The sequence below is a fragment of the Ostrea edulis genome, chromosome 1 (genome assembly GCF_947568905.1).
Source record: "Ostrea edulis chromosome 1, xbOstEdul1.1, whole genome shotgun sequence".
NCBI lineage: Eukaryota > Metazoa > Mollusca > Bivalvia > Ostreida > Ostreidae > Ostrea > Ostrea edulis.
In genome coordinates, this window is record NC_079164.1 from 51,529,033 (window position 1) to 51,549,482 (window position 20,450).

At 34.4% G+C, this 20,450-nt stretch overlaps 2 protein-coding genes across 2 annotated transcripts; one reads left to right on the forward strand and one right to left on the reverse strand.

Moving 5' to 3' along the window:
* Window positions 1-8,448: 8,448 nt before the first annotated feature.
* On the reverse strand, window positions 8,449-15,464 carry LOC125650658 (BTB/POZ domain-containing adapter for CUL3-mediated RhoA degradation protein 3-like). The gene is made up of 5 exons (XM_048879122.2): window positions 15,139-15,464; window positions 14,744-15,003; window positions 12,675-12,727; window positions 11,995-12,193; window positions 8,449-9,815 (listed from the first exon to the last, which is right to left on the reverse strand). The coding sequence occupies exons 1-5, from the start codon at window positions 15,305-15,307 to the stop codon at window positions 9,630-9,632; spliced, it is 867 nt and encodes a 288-aa protein (XP_048735079.1). The 5' UTR covers window positions 15,308-15,464; the 3' UTR covers window positions 8,449-9,629.
* Window positions 15,465-15,630: 166 nt separating this feature from the next.
* On the forward strand, window positions 15,631-20,293 carry LOC125650675 (intraflagellar transport protein 20 homolog). Its single transcript, XM_048879145.2, has 4 exons — window positions 15,631-15,847; window positions 18,065-18,150; window positions 19,064-19,167; window positions 20,111-20,293. The coding sequence occupies exons 1-4, from the start codon at window positions 15,721-15,723 to the stop codon at window positions 20,190-20,192; spliced, it is 399 nt and encodes a 132-aa protein (XP_048735102.1). The 5' UTR covers window positions 15,631-15,720; the 3' UTR covers window positions 20,193-20,293.
* Window positions 20,294-20,450: the final 157 nt, after the last annotated feature.

The following is a 20,450-nucleotide window of genomic DNA, read 5'->3' on the forward strand; positions in this document are numbered from 1 at the left end:
TGCGATAAACGCAAAATCTTCGCCCAGGATTGCAGTAATCATGGTAAGATTTACTTTGGCGTGCTTCCGGTTTAGGGAGAATTCCTTAAGTATTCAAACTAATAAAAAAATTGGAAAGAGATATCTCGTTCTCTTTGAGAGACATCTATTTTTTAACGATTAAAAAGATATCTCTTACACTATGAGAGATATCTCTCTAGGAATTCTTAGAGAGATATCTCTATAAGTGAAGGAGATATCTCTCAAAATAAAAAAGATATCTCAGAATAAAAGAGATATCTTTTCAAGTGAAATAGACATCTCCCAAAGTGAAAGAGATATCTATCTAATTGAAAGAGATATCTCTTAAAGTGAAAGAGATATCTCTCTGAGTAAAAGAGATATCTCTCTGAGTGAAAGAGATATCTCACTAAGTGAAAAAATGTCTTCTTAGAGAGATATCTCTTAAAATTAAGAGATATCTCTCATTTTAAAGAGATGTCTCTTAGAATAAGAGATATCTCTTTAAAATAAGGAGATATCTTATTTTTCGAATAAATAGTAAAAGGGCCTACCATAGATTTCTCTCAAAGTGAGATATCTCTCTAATTAAAAGAGATATACCTTAAAGTGTAAGAGATATCTCTCTAAGTGAAAGAGATATCTCAAAGAGAAAGATATATTTCTCTAAGTGAAAGAGATGTCTCTCTAAGTGTAAGAGGTATCTCTAAAAGTAAAAGAGATGTCTCTCTGAGTGAAAGAGATATATCTTTTTAGAGAGATATCTCTTAAAATAAGAAATTTCTCTTTAATTTAAAGATATAACTTTTTTTTTTTTAATAAATAGTCATAGAAAAGGACTACCTACTCCTTCTAAATATCCATTTAGTTTCAATTTAGTATCAATAGCATTAAAAAGATGGTTTTTTCCATTATTTTACACAAACATACTATATATAAAGTTTGGCCCTGTCCTGGAGTCAAAACCTCTACCCTGGGGATTATGAAATTTAAAATTTTGGTAGGTCTTCCTGCTTTACATCACTATGCATTTAGTTTTTCTTAGACATGTGTGGTTACAGAGAAGATTTTTGAAAATTGGTCAAGTTTTGGCAGTTTTTGCCCTGCCCATAATACCCCAGGGGTACAAGAGTCCTCAAATTCACAATATATATCCCCTTGTTTCCAAAATCTGAAAAGAATGGTAGCTCGGTTGTTAACACATTTAATCACTGAACACTTTGGCACCACTCTAATACCAAAACCCTACCCCTGGGATCATGAAATGTACAATTTTGATAAAGGGCTACCTGCTCATTCTAAATATCCATTTACTTTAAATTCAGTGTCAATAGCAATAAAGATGATTTTTAAAAAATGTTTTACACATAAATACTATACCAAGTTTGGCCCCACCCTGGAGTCAGAACACCTACCACGGAGATCATGAAATTTACAGTTTTTGTGGAGGTCTTCCTGCTCTACATCACTTTGCATTTAGTTTTTCTTACACATGTGCGGTTGTAGAGAAGAAGTTTTATGAAAATTGATCATCTTTTGGAAGTTTTTGCCCCGCCCCTAAGGAGTGTAGGAGTCCTGGAATTTACAATTTAGGTACCCCTTGTCCCAAAGATGCTTTTGAAATGTGAAAAGAATTGGAATGGTAGTTATCAAGAAGTTAAAAATGTTCAATTGTTCAACATTTAATCACTGACCAGTTTGGCTCCACCCTGAAACAACACCCCTGCCCCTGGGATCATGAAATTTACAATTTTGGTAAAGGGCTACCTGCTTATTTTAAATATCCATTTAGTTTCAATTTAGTATCAATAGCATTAAAGAAGATGTCTTTTAAATGTTTTCTACATAAAAACGGTAAAACAGGTTTGGCCCCGCCCTGGAGTCAGAACCCCTACCCTGGGGATCATGAAATTTACAGTTTTGGTAGAGGCCTTCCTACTTTACATCACTATGCATTTAGTTTTTCTTACAGATATGTGGTTGTAGAGAAGATTTTTGAAAACTGGTTAATGTTTGATAGTTTTTACCCCGCTGCTAAGGCCCCAGGGGTCCTGGAATTTTTTTATTCATGTCCCCCTTGTCCCAAAGATGCTTCATACCAAATTTGAAAAGAATTATAATGGTAGTTATCAAGAAGAGTTTAAAAATGTTCCGTTTTTAACACACGTTGGATTCATGACAGACGACAATTATTTATGTTATGAATGAAAATTTAATTTCCTTAGTTGAACATGCAATTATGAAAGCTACGAAAGCCGATTAGTATCATATGAAAAAATTAATTCACCTTCCACTATCTCGTAATTACGAGATAATTATCTTGAAATTATGAAAAAAGATCTCGTTATTACGAGATAATTATATTGAAATTATGAAAAAAGATCTCGTTATTACGAGATAATTATCTTGAAATTATGAAAAAAGATCTCGTAATTACGAGATAATTATCTCGAAAAATATTAGAAATATAAATATTGGTCACTTGATATCTTTCTTTATATGACTTCTCCTCTCCTCATTTCGTCAATGTGTTTTGGATGCTGTTTTAAATATAAGAAATCATTTTCGATTCAAAGTATGCCAAGTAGACCATTAGAATTCTTAGAAAGTTAACTTACCGAGTGAAAGTTTATTCATGCATTTAAAATACAAAGGAAGGAAAGCGACGATTTATTATTGTAGGTTTCTGCACCATCAATTAATTAGATGAATTAAATTTTCACAAGTTTTACGATAATATAAGCTAATGATAAAGTTAAACTATCATAATGCTTAGTGTAACTGTGTATGAAAGTTCAAGACTCGTGTAACTCCGCCGTTGAGTGCACACTGTGATGATACATACATGTATTGCCGTTTCACACACATCATCCTCGGCTACGATATGCACGTACCCTCACGGTACATATTGTCACCATTGGTACATATACAAGATGTACTACATATTGTCGCCAACAATAATCATGATAATATGGGCCGAGACAAGGCATATGTTTTGCATCGCGGTACATACTGTCGTTGGAGACAGACCATTGGGAATTCTTGTGCAACTCCAATACCATTTTTCAATGAAGGTCGTGATCGCCATTTTGTTAATCTCATTAAATGATTACATGTTTGACTTGTTTCATTTTATATATTGATAAATTTCAATTTAAAATATGTATAATAAGAATATATCATTATTTTAACAAACCACTATCTAGCGCTTTAAGTGCACCTTTTGTTTTTACTATCTTAGTAGCATGCATGTACATGTATATGGAGCACCAAATTGAATTGAAGATATCTTCAATTCAATTATTGCTCTCTTTAATTGAATGAATGCGCTCATTAAATCAATTATTGCTCTCATCCAAAGAATTAATGCGCGCTTCAATTCAATTATTGCTCTCATCAATTGAATTAATGCGCGCATCAATTGAATTAACGAGAGCAATAATTGATAATGCGCGCAATAATAGATTTGAAGAGATCATTAATTCAATTAAAGCACGCATCAGTTCAGCTGAAGAATTAATGCTATCATCAATTCAATTAATGCGCTCAATAATTCAGAATTGAAGATATCATTAATTATTTGAAGAGATCTTTAATCAAATTGTTGCGCGCATCAAATGAATTGATATCTTCAAATAATTGAAGAATCTCTCGACCTCGACCTCACGCGTACTCAATATCTTTAAAAGTAACCAGTACGAAATGATTTGATCATTAAAGATATATGATGACATTAATCAATAAATAAAAACCCAAACTTATATCAATAAATCTCAATCCTACACGAGATATTAATGTACATGTCAAACACACTTTGAATAAGATCATTTCGATTTGCTGATCAAGCAACATAGAGGGAAATAGTATCAAATAGTATCAAACTCTTCCAAGAAGTTGTGCAGCTCAGCTTTATATACATATATTTTCTCGTAATTACGAGATTATGGAGTGTGGATTTATCTTTTTTTTTTTTGTACATGATACTAATAGGCTTTCGTATGCTCTATACAAGTCGGGTTTTGATTTGTCTGTGAATAGAATATCATGCTAGTGTTGTCACCAAATACTGACGTCACGTCGTCTTATCCAGTCCATTCAAGCCTAGCCTCGATGTCAGTTAATGTCTACAGTCTGTTGTTCTCAGTCTGTTTGAGTACTTACATAAATGCGTTGGTTTCTGTGGAGCACCAAATTAACATAAACGCAAATAATCAAAGATATCTTTAATTCAATTATTGTGCGCATCAAATCAATTATTGTTCTCATCAATTGAAATGATGCGTGCATCAATTGAATTATTGCAAGCAATAATTGATTTGATGCGCGCATCATTTGAATAATTGTGGTAAATAATTGAAGTGTGCATCAATTGAAATATTAAACACAAGAATCGAATTGATGCGCACATCAAATTAATTATTGCTCCAATACAACCTGTCAAATGCTGTCTGACATGTTTCATATCTTTTGTTAAGTCCCGTGGGGATCCGGGTTATAATAGGTCCCCAGTACCCCTTGCTTGTCGTAAGAGGCGACTAAATGGGGCGGTCCTTCGGATGAGACCGCAAAAACCGAGGTTCCGTGTCACAGCAGGTGTGGCACGATAAAGATACCTCCTTGCTCAAAGGCCGTAAGCGCCGAGCATAGGCTTAAATTTTGCAGCCCTTCACCGGTAATGGTGACGTCTCCATGTGAGTGAAATATTCTCGAGAGGGACGTTAAACAATATACAATCAATCAATATCTATTGTTAGGTCGTTCTTTATACACTGATTTTCACCACGGATTACTCCGCTTACCTGATCACACAGCAGGCGTGATCGGTCGACAGGATATGCTTACCCCTTGGCACCTGATTCAACCTCTAGTATATCCTGGGTTCCATGTTTTCCCAACTCTTAATTTTGTATTCCTTATAGGAAGCAGTGACAGAGACTTGTAGTGACATTCTAGGGCCCAACAGGTACCGGCATAAAGAATGGCTGTCGGCAGAGACGATGAGGAAGGAGAAGAAAGCAGTTGTAAATAACAGTAGAACCACGGCTAAAAAAACAAGAGTACTCAAGCAAATAGGACAGTAATGAAAAGTAATGAGAAGTTACATCGATAGTCTGGCATCGGAAGCAGAAGAGGCAGCAAGAAACGGAAACATGAAGGATTTGTACAACACCACAAAGAAATTGTCCGGAAGGTTTAGCAAGATAGAAAGGTTAGTGAAAAGCAAAGACGGGTAGACACTTGTTGGAAGAAACCCAGCAACGCAACCGATGGAAAGAACATGTTGAAGAGCTGCTGAATAGACCAGCACCACCAAATCCACCAGACACACCACCAGCAGAGGAAGACTTCCTCATAGACAGCAACAAGCCAACCAGACAGAAAATATGTAAGGCAATAAAGCAGTTGAAGAACGGCAAAGCAGCAGGCCCAGACAGTATTCCAGCAAAAGCATAAAAGGCGGACATGCACACCACTATAGAGATGTTTCCATTGTTTGGAAAGATCTGTGAGGAGGAACAGATACCATCAGACTGGTAGGAGGGATACCTTATAAAGATACCTAAGAAGGGTGGCCTCAGCAAATGTACCAACTACCGAAGGATTACGCTCCTGTCCGTATCAGGGAAAGTGTTCAACAGAATCATCCTGAACAGAATTAAGGACCAAGTAGATGCTCACCTAAGGGACCAGCAAATAGGATTCCGTAGACAGGTCCTGCACAGATCAGATAGATACCCTCCGCATCATTGTTGAGCAGTCATTGGAATGGAATTCGCCGCTCTACACAAACTTTGAAGATCATGAGAAGACTTTCAATAGTCTAGATTGATTGATTGATATTTTATGCCGTTTTGGCAATATTTCAGCCATTATACGGCGGTCGATAGTCTGCACAAGAAAACCCTCTGGAACTTACTCCGACACTATGGGGTTCCAGTGGACACCTTTCAAGCAACTTGAATGACCTCGACTTTGCAGATGACCTAGCACTACTGTCCCATACCTGACAACAATGTAGCATCCACCTCAGCACAAGTAGGCATAAACATCAACAAGGGGAAGATGAAAATTCTCAAGTAACACCATCAGCAGCGAACCAATCAAGCTGGAAGATGAGATACTAGAAGAGGTGGAGTCTTTCACATACCTGGGAAGTGTCATCGACAAGTTGGACGGAACTGATGCTGATGTGAAAGCCAGAATAGGAAAAGTCAGAGCAACATTCCTACAACTGAAGAACATCTGGAACTCCAAAGAACTGACTCTGCAGACCAAGATCAGGCTATTCAACTCAAACGTCAAGTCAGTTCTTTTCTACGGGACTGAAACCTGAAGGACAACAGTCAAGAAGGTCCAAGACCTTTATAAATTCTTGTCTGAGAAGGATGCTCCAAATCCGCTGACTGAAAACCATCAGCAACAAAGACTTGTGGCAGAGAACCAACCAACTTCCTGCAGAAGACGAGATTCTAGGACGACGCTGGAGGTGGATTGGTCACACACTCCGTAAGCCAGCGTCAAACATCACAAGACGAGCACTGACCTAGAATACCCAAGGAAAGAAAAACAGAGGCCAGCCGAGAAAGACGTGACGCTGAGACCTCGATGCCAACACCTAGAAAATGGGGATATATCTGGAGACAGATTGAACAGAAGGCCCAGGATAGAGACGCGTGGAGATCTCGGCGGCGGTCTATGCTCCAGGAGGGGTAGCAGGCATAAGTAAGTAACAGGAGTTGTGAGATTAATCACTGTTTGTTACCGTCACCTTTCATGCATCAATGTGGTGGAATTATTTCTTGCAAAATTTTCTTGTTTGTCTTCAACGTATTAGAAGGTACAAACTATGAAATTCAGTGATATGATAACCATTTCTAGTATTGCCTCTCGCCTTAAATGCAGAGCACTTACATGATTTTTGTATCAACCAAAATCAGGAAATTCAACTGTATATCAGAGACCTGCATATCTTGTTTCTTACAAACTATGACTCGGATTTATTGTGATGTCACTATAAACTATGTCTACTTGGACGTAAAAATTTATGGAAAATGTGCGAGGCTGTCAAAGGGGTATGAAGTTTTATCCTCCCTTGCACATGGCTGTCTAGAACAATCAGATAATGTGTTGTATAGAATTATCATATTGAGGTATAATAACACCTTCTAGTATTCATTTTGAATTGGTGATATCATCCAATTGAATAGGTGACATAAACCATTTAAAATAGGCGACATCATCCATTACATATGTAATATCATTCATTCGAATATGTAATATCACCCAACAGAATAGGAGATATCACCTAATCATTTTAAATAAATGATATCACCTATTCGAATAGGTGTTATCACTCAATTGAATAGGTGATAAATGTATCGGACAGATGGATAGGACTCGTCATTATGGGTAATCTTTATCCCATGTACTTAGTTACAATTGATGTAAATTTAATCATTTAAGCACCAACATGGAATAAAATAGCTTCTAAAACTACTTGCCCATTTTTTAAAATGGTCATGTCCAGTTAATTAATTTTAGGACCGAAAAATCAATAGGGGTCATCTCAACACCATCTGTGTCCAAAGTTTCATTACTTTAGCTAAAATTACAGCCAAAAACCGTTTCTTTTTTCAGTGTCCTGTTGACCTGACCCTTGGAACCAAAAATTTCTTGTCTCATTCAATTATTAACAGAAAATAGAATATTTTGTTTGTCTCTGTTTTACATTGCTTTGAGAATTTTTCATTCATGCTGAAAGATCACCAGCAGTAGGTAAAGTGCTTCTAATTCAGATTTATGTGTGGCACTCAGGGCCATGACAAAGAGGGTTCTGTACCGTGACAATGCCTCCTGCAGCATGGGACCTTGTTTTCAAGGTCTTGTCCGAAAGACCTGTGACTCTCTATTCTAAATCCAAAGCATTTGGTGAAGGAACTTATACATCTTTGGCAAGATGTGCTTGAAGCCATGGCCACCCAATCACAAAGCAACACTCTAACCATTCGTTCACCATCACCAGTTAAAATAAAATAGCTTTCTAAACCTTTTAACTATTTTCTTACAAAACATGATCAGTTTACTTGACCTTTAGACTCCAAAATCAAAAGGTGTCATTTCAATACCATTAGCAGTTTGTGTCCTCTAGGTAAAACGAAAAATCTTCTTTATCAATATCCTGTTGGTTTGACCTTTTGACCCCAAAATGACTACAGATGATACTTGTCCTATGCCCTCACTACTGGTGTACATTACAATCCATTCAGTTTCAGCTTATAATTAAATACTTCTTAAAATTGGATGGACGAGATGGTATGAGGGACATAGAAATTCCTATATCTCTCCAAACTTTGTTTTCAGGGGGTGTAATTAGTAAAAAATTTCTTGATAATTCTCACACACACATCCAAAAAACCTCCACCATTTTAATGCCAGTGATGAACAACATTTTTTGTTTTTTTCATAACATTTTATTCTCCAACATGGAGCAAGCATAAGCCACATGACCATCACTGAGACCATGTATACACATCACAATAAAGCACCTCCTATCAAGCAGACCTTAGAATTCAAATATCAAAGAATCTTATCAAGAATAATAATCATGCAATAAGAATTCCTAATACAGCTTTTTTGACAACAGACAGTCCATTGTAAATACTATTGAAAACTTCCAATAAAAACACCTTGTTTTCAGATCAAACAGAAATACATGTGTATATTTCTATGTAATAATATAATAAGAGGTCCCATGACACAGCAATCAGCCTCTCTGTATCGAGAATCAATCCCCTTACTCTGGTCTCACAGAGAGACAAGAGCCATCACTTTAACAGAATACCTCAAAAGATTTCCCTAAAATGTTATGCTATATCACATCCCCATCTAAAAGAGATGCAAGTTAAAACAACAACAAATAAAGTACAGGTTTTCCTTATGATTTACAAGCATCTCGAGATATGCGGTGTACAGCTGGCCAATAACAGGGCTTATGAATTAGGGCTTGGGTGATTTATCAAATTATCAATGTACTCATAATACATGTATCAATGTGCTTTGTGAATTCCGAAACCTTATTCATTTGGTTTTAAATCATGGCTTTATCTATTAACAAAAAAATCAGACATTCAAATATAAGTAGAAGATTGCACAATATGTATCTTTGATTATTTAATATGTAATATGTAAAGATGACAACCAAACTTGTCGAAAAAGAGGCACTGAAAACAAAAACGTTTTGACATGTACAGTAATATCACAAAATTTGACTTAAGCAAATCTGCTGAAAATACAAGATTTGCTATAATCCAAAATTTCCTAATAAATAACATAATGAGGCCGCTATATCAATAAGTACATGTACATTGGTATGGTTGACATCAACATCACCCCAGCCCTAGAATAAATTATATTTTTGTATTATGAACAAGGTGACTAAGGTGAGCATTGTGGTCCTTGAGCCTATAGTATTTTTATCATCAGTCTTCATATCAATGCTGTACTTTCAACTTACTCAAATTCATGTACAAGTACTATTTTTTCCAGTCTTCGCTCTCATGATTATGAGCATTATTGTAAAATTAAATAAATTCTAAAGAATCAGCTGACCACAACGGGAGATAATTGTCTCATTTTCGTCTCATACGGACTTCTCTGTCTAATTTTTCATCAGCATCGTCATCGCTGTGGTATCCGTGACCTGTCACAGTCCCTTTTCTGGTTGCCTGCATCAAATCATCATCTGGTCCTGTACGGTTTTCATACAACAGAACATTTAAAGTTTCTTCAAATATTCTGGCCTCTGGAAACTCAACCTGAATTATAAATGAGAAAATTTAAAATGTATTAAAGAATATTAATCAATTTAATTGCGTTTCATATTCATTTTAATTTCTGCTTCCATTGCATTTACCATAAAGGAAACTTTTCAAGATGTTTATGGTTTCAATAATTATAACAAAGTGAGACTCGTATGATTAACTTGAGTCAGTGCACTGTATACAGTGTCGATTTCATCCCAGTTTAAATTTCGCCTTCATAAGAAATTGCCAAATCTTTAAAACTGTGCTAATATGAATTCATTAATTAATTTGAAGTAGAAAAAAATGACTTCTGACCAATTCAATACTGAGCAAATTTATTTTCAAATTCACTTTGGCATGGGGTGCAGATTTCCTCGCATACAATTTACAATATCATGATGTGACCCCATCCATACATCTGAATACATGCATGATTATTTCTTCAGTACAAAATTCAAATCTATTACAATTTTGATCGTTAAATATTACTCAACACAGTGGTATGTTTGTAAAGTATTGACTGAATTTTCTAACAAATCCACAAAACCTGAAGCCATGAAATTTATGAAACCACAGTACTAGTGCATTATTAATGATTGAATTATTTAATTTTACAAGGAAAAGCTTCTTTTCATAATAGATACGGGAAACTAGAGAGCTTCAGGAAACACAAGTCACTAGTAAGGGCATCCATAATTAAGGGTATTAAATGACTTTACAATCTCAAACACAAGCTACTTTCAATCAGAATGTGTTAATAAGAAATATGCACATAATAACATGCATAAAGAGGAGCTCATTTCTTTCTATTTAGGTCAAGGGTAGCACTCTAAATGTATATACAGCTGTATTCCTTAATGGATCGTTGTAATAATGAATCCAGTAACAATATATATCTCCACACAATGGCAACAGAGGGATTAATATAAATAAAGTGCACTGCCACCGCACATGATATGTCTGTCAGATGTTTATTCATTATAAACAGATAAAAGTGCATGCCAACTTTATGTCAACTTTAATTGGTGCAAAGATTGCATCAACATCTTTGCTTTAAGGTCGGAGGTAAAATCAAGATTATTCCTTGTAATGAGTCTAGTTCATCTTGCAATTGACTTGACAATAGATCTTCTGTATTGTTCAAATATTAGACTACAGAAATATTCCAAAACACGTTTTCATTTTATTACATATATTTAGATAATTTCTGTCACATGATATGAATTACTTATTTTGGGTTGTACAAAGAAATGCCCCATAACTAAAGGAGTGACAAATTATTTCCAGAGCCTTCTTATGTTATACTCATCAAATAATCTTTAACTGGACAGGTGAAATTTGGCTCTTATCAAAATGATCTTTGCATGTCCAACAGAACTCTTTGAAACACCATGGCTTAGATCATTACTCCCAAGGGACAAATGGAATCTTAATTGCACAGACAGAATTTGCCTCTAATCAAAATGTCCAACTGAACTCCTGAAAACACCATGGCTTAAATCATCATTCCCATGAGACAATTCCTCTATCTGTTTTGTGATGTGCTTGTAAAGGCTTTGCAAGCTTTCTAGTACAATACTGCATATATTTATATCTGTACTATGTCAGCAAACTTCCTTGTAAATTTCAACTTTTCTGGCCCAGTGATTCTTGAGAAAAAGATTTTTAAATGAACCCACTCTATTTTTGCATTTTTGAAATCATTTCCCCTTTAAAGGTGTTTCATGGCCCTTCATTTGAACAACTTGATAAAGCCCTTCACCCAAGGAAGATTTGCACCAAGTTTGATTGAAATTGGCCCGCTGGTTCTGGAGAAGAAGATTCAATGTATTTTCACTATTTCGTTATTATCTCCCTTTGGAGAAAAGCATTGTCCTTATTTGAACAAACTTGAATCCCCTTCACCTATGGAGGATTTGTGCCAAGTGTGGTTGAAATTGACCAAATGGTTCTGAAGAAGATGAAAATGTGAAAAGTTTATAATGACAACAACGACAGACAACAGAAAGTTTTGATCAGAAAAGTTCACTTGGCTCAGGTGAGCTAAAATTTCATCTATATATGATTGTCATACATGGCAGAAATGAAAACTACACCTATCACAGTTAACAAAGGTTTAGATGACAGATGGATGAATAAATAGATGGTAGACAGAGTGATCCCTAAGTGTCAACATAAAAATGTAGCATACCTTTGTGTGTTTCTTATCTGTCCCATAAACTATTGAAGTACAGCACACTTCTGAAATCTTGGAACCATGTCCAAAAAATGACCAACAGCAAATCTCATTGCTGCCAATCACATCTTTTATGAAAAGAACTCTCCGGTTGAACCTCAAAGATAACTTATCGAATAACTCAAGATTTTTCAACAAATTGTCATCTGAGTTGCTACAATATAAAAAGAAATGAATGAATAATGTATAATAAAGAATGCATGTTATTTCTAAACTGCAACTTAATGTTCCAGTCTCATAAATTGCAGCATGATCAAATTAAAGATAACTTCCATTCATCAGAAAAATGTTCTATGTTTCTTAATTCTTTGTTTAATGGCTCATTTATACACCTCATATGAAGCATGATTTCACCATTGAAAGAGTGATACAAGCTGTAAGTTATTTAACATAATTTTTTGGGGATTTTTCAAGAAAATAAAAATGTTGGTATAAGTCACCTTGATATAATATTTACTGTCACTCAATAAAAGCACAACATAATGTAGTACACTATACGTTAAAACATGACATCTCTCTATAATAACTACAATCTCAGCCTTGTGCTCTGTAGTAAACCCCTCTTCGACTTTGTAGCCAAGGGACAAGAACAAGTTCAAGGGGTAATTTAAAATCAATCAAATTACTTCACATACCTTGTGTAAGAATACTTGTTGTTGTGACGATTGCAGATCAACTTCACCACTGGCTAATAAGATGGAAACATAAATGAAGTTATTAAAAGTTATCAGATTAAATTTTTCATACATGTATATCTATAATGAATATAAAATGTTCAATTTACAAAAATTCTTGGGAGAAGAAAGATCTTTTGGGGACAGGATCCTCTACTCTCTGAGGAATTGATTGTATATATTCCGAATCCTTGTGAATTCTTTATGACAGAATGTAAAAGATGAATCATAAGAAAATTAATTCAATTTTCAACAAGTTTTAGCTGAAAAATTAGTAACATGTGTTACATTACACAATAGAGACTCATTTACAAAGTACATAGGACTAAATTGGTATTTATCTAATTGGGATACTCTATATAGAAATTGGGGAAACAAAGGCCCTGGATGTTACAAAATGTTCCCCTGTGTCACCTTACTCATACTTGTTTGGAACACTAATAGTGGTCTAACAATAGGCCAAGATCCTCCAATGTAGACAGAACACCTGTATAGTGTAATTTGTTGGACTTTCAAATTACAGTCTTTGTTGCTATTGGAAAGATTCTCGTGGAAAGATTTTGAAAGATACCCACAGGAAATTGAATCTCTATTGCACATCAAATTATGAAATATGGCACGGGAGTCATAATACGTAAATATCTGATCATGTATCACATACTGACTTGAACTTTTATAACCATTGTTATCGTCTCCCCATATTCAGTATTACTCTCAGATTGAGTTCCCTATATTCAGTATTACTCTCAGATTGAGTTCCCTATATTCAGTACTACTCTCAGATTGAGTTCCCTATATTCAGTATTACTCTCTGATTGAGTTCCTTATATTTTTTGTATGACCTCCAGGGAACATGATTTGAATGAATTTTTAATCTATATGTCCCCTATATGAGGATGTTATCTCAGTTACTCTTTGTTATACTGATCCGCAATATGCATCAGGAAAAGGAAGTTTGATAATAACAATGTGACGCATGGGATACCTTGATAGTTACATCTGGTTAGTATACGCATGTGATGTTTTGGTAAACATTTGGTTCGTGAAATACCAATACACTTGATGATGAAATTTTTTTTTACTGTCATGTTCTCATAATGAGGAAAAAAGAAATGTTTTATATGAATTGGTGAATAACTGCTGTAAGAACTTTTGTAACGTGAATAATGATCAAAAGTTGATCTGGCTCATGACAAATGAAAATGCACAAATACTCAAACAAATCGGTAAAATGATTTTAAAAACAGGGATATAGAATACTAAGGGTTGTATAACTATACTTGTATGTATAATTTACTCCTTGTCGTTTTCAAATAAACACATCTACAAATAAGCTGTCTCAAATACTTGGGGTACAAGACTGCCAATATGATTGACTTGGCAAAGGCACCGTCCCTTGGTACTCACTGTATTCGTGACAACATTTTATAATATTGTTTTTTTTCCTACCCATGTAACATCCTTGTTGTACAGTGCATTTTCAATCAGTACTATAAGCCAACTCAAGACCAACATCAATGTAGAAACCCTTAAACATCTGTATATTGTATTGTGTAGTTCTATTTAATTGTATAGAATAAAGTAAGCTGTCTTGAATATTTAACATCAGTATATGGTATGCATGTGTACATATTGTGGTATCATGTATTTATTTTTGTGTATACTATAAATAAGCTGTCTCAAACACTTAGGGTACAAGACTGCCAGTCTGATCGACTTGGCTCAGGCACCGTCCCTTGATACCCTCTGTGTTTGTGACAACATTTTATAATATTGTTTTACTTTACTTCCCATATAGCACACTTATTACGTACAGTACATTTCCAATCAGTATTGTGATGAGAATTCAATACCTATGTCAATGTAATGGTACACATGTGTAAATTGTATTATGTAGTTATAATGTTTAATTGTTAATTTGAATATGCCCTCTGAGGGCCCTTGATTGGTGAATAAATAAATATCTATCAGTATCTATATTCCTGCTTTTATAATCAACATGCAGAAAAGCATTATACAACTTTAATTACCTTCTGTGTAGATGATATGAGGTGCTGTTCCTCTCGACTTGATGTGATCAGTGGTACTTTACACACTGGTTCCACCCCCTTGTCAAGATTCTTCAGGGCTACTTCAACAAGATTTACAAGGTCTTGTACCAAATAATACTTGGCCTCTTGTAATAGCTCTTGTAGTTCTCTCCTGGTCTCCGGAAGAGGTATTGATCCATCTCGCAGAAAGTTCAGAATCTGTCCAAACTGTCTCCCATTCCTGTCTATTAATATCCAGCCTGTTTGAAATACCAAATTCATATCTTGTGAGAAGTTAAGCCCAAAACATTACAGTCCAAAGCAAAGAACATGCAGACTGCTAGAGTATCGTATAATAAGCTGAAACAAAGGGGGATATGACACAGCTTACTTACCTTCAGAATCTGTTAGGACCTCCATTCTACCACTAAACATTGCTCTTAGCATCGTATCTTGTTTAGTAAGGGTCCCTATGGTGGTGTAGTGAAGGGACCCTCCAACATTCAGTTTCACATATTTAGACGAGTTCCCCTTTATTACCGTTTTAGTTTCGCCAGACATCATCTAATGGGCCGTCCAAAGGAGTATATCGCCCGGGTTCTGAGGATATATTGTATTTACATGAAAAATATCAAATGTATTAACTAAACATATGAATCTATTTTTAACGATACTTATAATTAGATTTCTGACGGTGTAGCATTTGGGCGTGATATTTAGTTTCGTAATTGATTAAATTTAGAGTGCGTTCATATTACACCGAAGTTAGGCACTACTTTTATCCACAATGACACAAGTAGGAATTAATAAAGTATTTATGACTATAGATTATAATGAAAACATGAAAAATCCGATATCCGAAACTACATTATTAAATTCATAGTCTTTCGTGCGTTCCACAGACTGTGAAAAAAAGTGCCATAGAGCAAACACATAAATGACGTTGAATTTTCCTTGACATTCCTAAATGTTTAAAAATGGCAGACGAAGCACTTGCTAGAGCTGGTCTTCACTTTGATGAATTAAACAAAATAAGAGTCTTGGAACCAGATGTAGCACAACAAACCGTTGAACTTAAAGAAGAATGCAAAGAATTCGTGGATAGTTAGTAATATATTTTAATGGCACAAAGTTAGAGAGTAGTAATAGCAACCAGGGCTTGCAAAATAACTCAATTATATGTTTAAAATGGTTAGTAATTTAAAGAGAAATCCCCAACTGATTTTTATAGAATTGTTTCCGTTTGATATTTAATAGACCTTTCTTCTAAGACCAACTTGACCGGTGTGTTGATAAATTACAAGCAAAGATTTGTTGTTTCAGAATCTGTGTACATACATTACTGTAGGGCAGAGAGTTTAGAATATTGCGCAATTTTCGTTTACTTAATTTGATATCACAATTTTTACTCTTAATCTAGAACAGTTGCATGGAATGGCAAGTTCAAAATAAAATGAGTTATGACTGTTTTGAAGAAGGAAATGATTGACAAGATATAATTTATAATTAGAATTTTATGCAGCCCAGGTCCTATAGTATCGCAGTAGTTAACACACTTTGTCGAAAACTTGTACCTAAACTGAACTATCTCAGAAACTAATATCATTTGCCTTTCTTTTCATATATATATATTTATAATTTTTGCTATATTGTTTGATTTTTATCGATTTGTTTGTATATATTCAAAGTTCCTGAATAGTTGCATCATTGTTTACCTTCATCAACGTGCTAATCTGAGATTCCTCTGACTCTTACGCCTGCGTTTATAATGTGACATGTGTGGGGGAGAGTCAGAGCGGACTCCATATTGAAAAGTGGGAATTCAGCGACACCAGCTGATGTCACTGCTTTACCTACCTTTTACAACTTTATTTTGCGTATGTTTCTTCCAAGACGCGAGGATTCAGTTATCAGAAGATTATTCTACAAATAGATCATGATTAATAGGATGCTATTGCTGTTTAAACAGCCCTAACACTGACAAATGAAGCACCATTTAAATTAGGTTGCTGTCTTGCCATTTTATTTCTTTAATTGCACATGATGTCAGCACATAAACACACAAAATTCCATTGTTTAAATGGCAATAGCATTGTATTAATCATGATCTATCAAATAATTTGTAGAATAATCTTCCGATACCAAAATATTGAAATTAACGGCTCCTGGGTCGGGTTCAGGACTAAGGATCAAATAGCTGAAATGTATTTAGGAGGAATAATATATCATCATAATGACTGGCTTCCTACAAACGAGAATGAAAATATAGATAATTTGCCTAGCTGTGTAGCTCAACAAGTAGATATGTCACCAGCTGATCTGAAGTTTTTGCATTTGAGTCAAACAGGTGTTTTAATTTTCTTTCAGATTACTTTCTACTAAAACTACATTTTTTAACTAAATAAGGTAAATTTGAAACTTAATTTTCAGTTTCAAAGTATTATTATACATGTATATCTTTCACTTTTCATCTGTATCAAATTTCCTCCTAAAATGTTGAAAATTTTTCATCTGTTCTGAACGCGTAGGAAACAAACTTGTTCATTGCTATATTGAAAATGGAGGCTTCTTCTAAAGTTGTGAAGTTCATTAATTAAGTATTGTGAATTTGTGAAATCAAATGTTCAGGCTCCAGGGCTGGACTGTTTGGATCATTTAGTGGAAATGCATTCAATGTTTACAAAGTTTCTTCTATACTTCTGTACATCTAGATAATAGGTTTGTTCATAGTATACAAAATTGTGAAATCCATGGCCCCTTGGTCAAGGGTTTTAGAGTCCAGAATGGAGCTATATGGATCATGTAGAGGAAATGCAAAAGTTTCTGAGCCTAATGAATGTAACTTTATTCAATAGCTGCCTCAGCACTATTTGGTTTATGAAAATCAAGACAAAAATTTGCTCCTTTATGGTTTTCATTAGATTACCTGCACAGAAAGTCCTGATCAAAGAAGATATCCAAAGCTTCCACAATCTGATTCCAGATCCTAAGATCCGCTCACTTAGATCGCTACACTAGTTATCCAAAGCTTTCACAATCTGATTAAAACCAGATCCTAAGATCCGCTCACTTAGATCGCTACACTAGTTATCCAAAGCTTCCATAGATAGAGGGGATTCAAATTTGTTCAAATGCTCAATTATTCTAGTATTCCTCAATCAGAATGATCAAAGACTAAAAAGTCCATATTTTTCTAAATTGGTGAAAATACTACTACAGAAAAATAGAACTTGATGACTCACAAAATCTAAAAAATAAACATATCGTTGTAATATGTGTTCACTGTCTACTTCTTCTGATGTATTTGTCTTTCATTTTCAGAAATAGGCGATTTTCAAAAGATAGTGGGATCTTTCATTGAAGTGGTGGACAATGTTTCCAAAGAAGTTGAAAAAGAGAAGATGAAGGTAAAAGGATAATTCGTAATGCATGAAAGTAACATAGATGTCTCTGTACATAGATAATTATTTATACTCAATATACCTTTATATTATACCTTTTTGTCAGCAAATGAAATTGCTGCTCCTGAAAAAATTTTGAGTGGTTGTTAAGAAATCTTAAGCTTTTCCTTCATCATGTATAACAACCCGAAGCTTTGTGAAAGACTGAAAATATGTGAAGATATTATGCTTTACAGAAAGTAAATCCCAATTTTTTAAATTTTTTACAAAAACAGAAATCAGTATTGTGACATTGCGACAATTAAGAATGGAATTTCTCATCAATTATTTTATGTTGATGTGCTACATGCTACACACTTTTGACTAGCAATAATTTACTTTCTAAGAGGTAGCTACCACAGGAGCCAATACCTGTGCTTCTACATGCACTAACATGAAACACGCTACAAATGTACATGACTCTTAGAGCACAAATGGACCTTGCATTAACTGCACTGTTAACAGAGAACTCAATTTTCCTATGCCAACACTGCTAGAAAGGGCATGAAAATGTGTCACGTGTAATCTGTGTTACTGTCTATTGATATAAAAAATAATTATGTATATGTACACTGTACATGAAGTGCAAACAAAAAGTAGACACAGGTTTTAAACTGTTTCATCTTTCAAAGTAAGCCAAGCTGTGATTGGCTAAGTTAGTTTCATGATCATTTATTATCTCAGGTCACCAGAATGAAACCAACAATGTGATATTAAGATTTTTCAAGATTTACACAGGAATACATAATTTAGTTTTCTGTGTTGTATTCTTCTTCCTAATCTTTAAAGATATTCAATGCAGGTACAATAAGTATATATTTTGTAATATCCACTGCTTTGTCATAGTTTCATGATTGTAATATTTAGACATATTTCACAGGCAATTGGATCTAGAAATTTACTTAAGTCTATTGCCAAGCAACGAGAAGCACAACAGCAGCAATTGCAAGCACTAATAACTGAGAGAAAAATGCAACTAGAAAGGTTTGGCACTTTTATATGTATGTACATATGTGTGTGTGTGTATACGTATGATTATTGTCTTTGTATTTCTGCAGCTTTAGCCTTGGTATAAACTTTTCAACTACATGTATACAAGAAGACTTTATATTTGGTGAAGCAAAAGGTCATGGTCAAAGTTGTGACTGATAACATTCATGGTCATATTTCCCACATTTTATCTTGGTCATGTTTGAGAGTATGTTTTACAAGTTATTAAATAATCATACACACCTTGTTTTTTATGCCCCGCCATGAAATGGCAAGGGCATATAGTGTTACCCTTGACTGTCAATCTGTCATAATTCAGTTTTCATTCATTATCTCTGATACAGATGCACATATTTAACTGAAATTTGGTATAAAGATACATAATGAGAATATCCAGGTCACATTCTTATTTGTTTCAGGTTGAATAATTTTTGATAGAGTTGTGCCCCTTGGACAATTCACTGTTTTCACTCATTATCTCAGTCATGTATGGACATTTTGAATGAGGATACACAGTTTCAGTATTTATATGGACATTTTGAATGAGGATACACAGTTTCAGTATTTATATGGACATTTTGAATGAGGATACACAGTTTCAGTATTTATATGGACATTTTGAATGAGGATACACAGTTTCAGTATTTATATGGACATTTTGAATGAGGATACACAGTTTCAGTATTTATATGGACATTTTGAATGAGGATACACAGTTTCAGTATTTATATGGACATTTTGAATGAGGATACACAGTTTCAGTATTTATATGGACATTTTGAATGAGGATACACAGTTTCAGTATTTATATGGACATTTTGAATGAGGATGCACAGTTTCAGTATTTATATGGGTGTGGATAATTTTTGACAGAATTATATCCCTTGGGTGGGGACATTTGTGTCGCTCTAACACATCTATTCATTATTTTTTTCAGATTACGGATACAGTATGAGGCTCTACAGAAAGAAGAAAATGAACAAAATGAATTCATTGAACAATTCATATTACAAAAGTGATATATGAAATCTCATCAGTGTTGTGTTACATGTCTTATGTAAATGTAAATAATTATGTAATTATGTCTTATAATTATGTAAATAAAACATATTTTAGTAATGTTACCTGTTGTATGTTGGCAGAAAAGTTGCATACAAAGTGGACAAGTTTGGCCAGTGCTAATAAGAAATACACATTAATTCAATGACCCCATAAACAAATGTACAAATTACTTGTTTTAAGAATAAAGATTGGAAAAAAATTATTTTTAAAAATCA

Bases quoted from the DNA above. Each gene is read 5' to 3' on its own strand.
- LOC125650658 (XM_048879122.2), bottom strand. From the start codon at position 15,307: ATGATGTCTGGCGAAACTAAAACGGTAATAAAGGGGAACTCGTCTAAA. The intron at 15,004-15,138 runs GTAAGTAAGCTG...TATTTCAAACAG, and splicing joins GGTCCTAACAGATTCTGAAG to GCTGGATATTAATAGACAGG. The intron at 9,816-11,994 runs GTATGCTACATT...TTTATAATTCAG, and splicing joins CAGATAAGAAACACACAAAG to GTTGAGTTTCCAGAGGCCAG.
- LOC125650675 (XM_048879145.2), top strand. From the start codon at position 15,721: ATGGCAGACGAAGCACTTGCTAGAGCTGGTCTTCACTTTGATGAATTA. The intron at 18,151-19,063 runs GTAAAAGGATAA...CATATTTCACAG, and splicing joins TTGAAAAAGAGAAGATGAAG to GCAATTGGATCTAGAAATTT. The intron at 19,168-20,110 runs GTTTGGCACTTT...TATTTTTTTCAG, and splicing joins AGAAAAATGCAACTAGAAAG to ATTACGGATACAGTATGAGG.